We start from the raw sequence: 3,851 nt of genomic DNA on the forward strand, positions 1-3,851 counted from the left end.
GACAACATCTGAATTTATTTTTGCTTCAAAAAAAAATCTGAATTTATTTTTGGTGGAGATTACAGGCAGACCAGAATTTCTGAGAAACTGTGGCCAAGGGATCAAGTGTCAAGGCTCTTGATTGTGGGCAACCTAGAACTCCTTAATTCGCCGGCTGGCCAACTCTAAATCAATTGTGGGTTGCCTTGCAAAATTCAGTTGTAGTCACGCTAGATTATGGTCTCCTCCTCCCCCAATCTCCCTTATTATCTTTTACTTGCAGCGAGCTAGAATATATTACTGTACCAGCTGCTCTCTTACTGTTTTGTTCCGGTATTATTTAGTGGAATATATTTAGGATCTAGAGAAACATTGACCACTTGTCCGACAGGACATGATCAGTCCGTTCTGAGAAAGCCCAAGGACCAAAAATACAGATGGAAAAACTAGAAAGACCTATAAGTGTTCTAATCCACAGCTTCAACTGTTTTGGATCTAAAGAATACTTCAAACCTAGATTTTTACTAACTGTGTCCATTAATTAATGGATACCTTTTATCAATCAATATGTTGTTTGCATCAAAAGTAACTTCATTATACGACAACAATGTCCGGTTTGAGATACAAGCATAACAATCTTACATTATAGTTCCATTAGTACTGTCAAAGCTATTACCTACTGAATTCCCACGCTTCCTTCCTCTCAAATTCTCACCCCATAATTTTGCCTCTGCAACTGCGTGTTCTCTATCCAAGTCACGGTTGTTCGGACTCTTCACTGTTTCCCTTGCTTTCGGCAAATTACTAGAGCTGTCCTGATGAGAACTTTGTTCCTCTGATTTGTTTAACCTGAGCTTCATTCCTTGCTCATAACCTGCTTCTCTGTTGTGTCTCAAATTTGGCGAGTTCCGACGAGGGGACTCAAAAACATTGTTCTCCCTACCATTTCCAACTTCATTTCCACTTTCTTTATCGATGTGCATGGTTGAAGGGTTAGAAGATGGACCAGCTTTGTTTTTATCCCATGCTGCATTAGTTTGAGAAGTTAAATATGAAAGAGCAGTCACAACCTCTGCAATTTGAGGTCTACTGACAGCTTGTTCTTGTAAACACATTGCTGCAACAGCAAGAGCTTGGTAAAGACCACGTCTTGGATAACGTCCTTGCAGGAGTGGGTCAGCCATTTCCGGGAACATTCTACGGTCTCTAAATAATGGTCGTGCCTGTATAGCCAAGATGGCGAGTGATTGAAGCATAGAAGGAAGAAAAAAAATTGTTTTAATTCACCCAGATTTGAACTAAGGAAAATAAAATCATAGACAGATTGGGAAACCTTACCCATGCAACAAGATTACGCTCTTTAACGGCTCGACTGTTGTCAATTGCCTTGCGCCCAGTGATCAACTCTAGCAAAACTACACCAAAACTATAAACATCAGATTTTAGAGTGAGTTGGCCAGTCATGGCGTACTCTGGAGCGCAATAACCATATGTTCCCATCACTCTTGTAGAAACATGGGTGTTATCGCCAGTAGGACCAAGTTTGGCAAGACCAAAATCTGACAGCTTTGGATAAAACCCTTCACCCAGGAGAATATTGGATGCTTTTAAATCCCTGTAAATTACAGAAGGGTTGGCTTTGTCATGCAAGTACTCCAAGCCTTTAGCTGCACCCTCTGCGATCTTCATCCTTGTAATCCAATTCAGAGGCTCCTTGTTGGGTGGAAGATCTAACAAAGCGACAATCGAGAATTTAGCTATTTTACGATGTCATAATGTTAACATAAACAAAGGCATATACATCAAGGCCGACAAGTTTTGGCACCTAAAATGCATATGTAAGAATTCATAAGAACTGTCTCCTTTTTCTAAGTTAGTGCAACAAGACATGTCGTTTTTATGTTCGTGCAATCTTCAGACAATTGAGTTATAAATGTGTTAATTCAAGGTTAATAGGACCCTCAAAGATAAATATGTTAAACTTGTTATATACAGACACAGTATGTGCAATGACCGTATAATATGAACAAGAATTAAGCAGTTGCAATGACCTAACCATATAAATGATCGTCCAATGACCCTAATGGCATTAACTCGTATACAAGGAGTCGTTGGTCTCCATCAGCACAATAACCAATCAGTTTGACAAGGTTAGAATGGTCTAAGAGGCTGAGCATGAGAACCTCCACCAAGAATTCTCTGTTTCCTTGAAGGCCATCCCTGTCGAGCTGTTTCACTGCAACTACCTACAAAGACAACCACTTCCACTCAATTCACAAGATAAACACAAAAGATAATACAACTTCTGTAACCATCAGACAAAACTAATGTGCTTCATCTAATGGAATAAGCAGGTTCCATCAACCAAGAAGCTTACTGAACCGGAATATTAATACCTACTGCTTTTATTTATTTCTAATTTCGTAACAGAAATGGTGAAAGTAGAGTAACCACAACTGACCTGATCAGTGCTTTCAAGATAACCCTTATATACACGTCCAAATCCTCCTTCACCTAAAACACACTCTTCCTTAAAGTTATTTGTGGCAGCAGCTAGCTCTTGATATTTGAAAGTATGAGCAGCAATATTTGGAGTTAAACCATCAACAGGGAGTAGTTTTTCCTTCTTAGCAACACCTCCACCTTGAGATTCATGTTGTTCTGCCAACAAAATCACCCCATAATCAAACCAAGTTCGAGATATATCATTTTCCAGCACCCCAATGTGTACACATGATTACAGACCACTAATCATCTGTCAAGCGACCGGCCTAATCATATTCATCTAACAGAAGCTTCTTAAGATATAAATAGCATAATTGATAAACACCCATATATTATTACAAAGTTAACACTCTTTGGTCATAACTTTCTTTCCATGTGTTAAATGAAATCTAAACGACACTGAAGATCCTTCTTCAGTAAAATTAGTACCACATATTCTGAGTACAGCCAAATTACAAACATATAGAACATGTAATCATGTAATTCTGTAATGAAACATAACAGTTTAATCAGTCATGAAACTCAAAAAGAGACAAACCTACAAATTCATCAAAAATGAAAAAAAAATGAATTTTTTTTTCACTGCCCTTGTACCTATAAGATCAAACAATAACCAATAGAGCATGAATTCATTTCAATATTCTCAAATCAAAGCAAGATTTAGCATCTTTTTAAGTAAAACAAGCTTAAATTTACCTGAACTAACTTTACTAGTATTACGAGATTGAGGACCAGAACCATCTTTCTTTGAACTTTCTTTAACACCTTTATTTTTCCCCTTATCCGATGGTCCAAGACAAGAGAAACACCCAACCATTTCAAATCAAACAATAACCCAGAAATATATGAACAACAAATTATAATTATAGGAACCCAGACCAAAAAAACAAAAACTTTCCAAACTAATCTTCAACCTTTTCTTTCATTAACACAGTTCACAAAACTTCACTACTGTTTTTACATCGAGATAAACTCAGGGTTTTTTTGAGATTTATCCTATAGACCTAGTAATCAAAAGAAGAAAGACAATCAATCGAAGGGAAAGAGTTCAAAGAATCGAAGACTGTGGTGCAAAAACAAAGTAAAACAAAAAATGTATTTAATAGAAAAGAAAAAGAAAAAACTGAAAAAGAGATGTGGGGAATGAATTTAGAGGGAAAAAGTAGTATTGTCTACGCACACGGTCAGTAGAAACAATTGATTGTCACAGTCAAAAAGACAACAAATTAAATTGCTATATATATTCAGCACATTACACGTGGATTTTAGAGTACCAAAATTTTCTAAGTTTTTGTGGTGTGTGTGGCTACTAATCAAGGAGTGAAAGAGTGGGGTTGGACAGTAGTTTTGTACTGACATGGGAATAA

The 3,851-nt window shown here is 37.1% G+C and overlaps 1 protein-coding gene across 1 annotated transcript; it reads right to left on the reverse strand.

Moving 5' to 3' along the window:
* Nucleotides 1-549: 549 nt before the first annotated feature.
* Nucleotides 550-3,640, reverse strand: LOC113350206 (probable serine/threonine-protein kinase PBL7). Its single transcript, XM_026594312.1, has 5 exons — nt 3,181-3,640; nt 2,441-2,640; nt 2,036-2,225; nt 1,318-1,709; nt 550-1,202 (listed from the first exon to the last, which is right to left on the reverse strand). Exons 1-5 carry the CDS (start codon nt 3,299-3,301, stop codon nt 618-620), a joined length of 1,488 nt encoding a protein of 495 aa, XP_026450097.1. The 5' UTR covers nt 3,302-3,640; the 3' UTR covers nt 550-617.
* Between the last annotated feature and the right edge of the window lie 211 nt (nt 3,641-3,851).

Source organism: Papaver somniferum, chromosome 2 (genome assembly GCF_003573695.1).
Source record: "Papaver somniferum cultivar HN1 chromosome 2, ASM357369v1, whole genome shotgun sequence".
Taxonomy (NCBI): domain Eukaryota; kingdom Viridiplantae; phylum Streptophyta; class Magnoliopsida; order Ranunculales; family Papaveraceae; genus Papaver; species Papaver somniferum.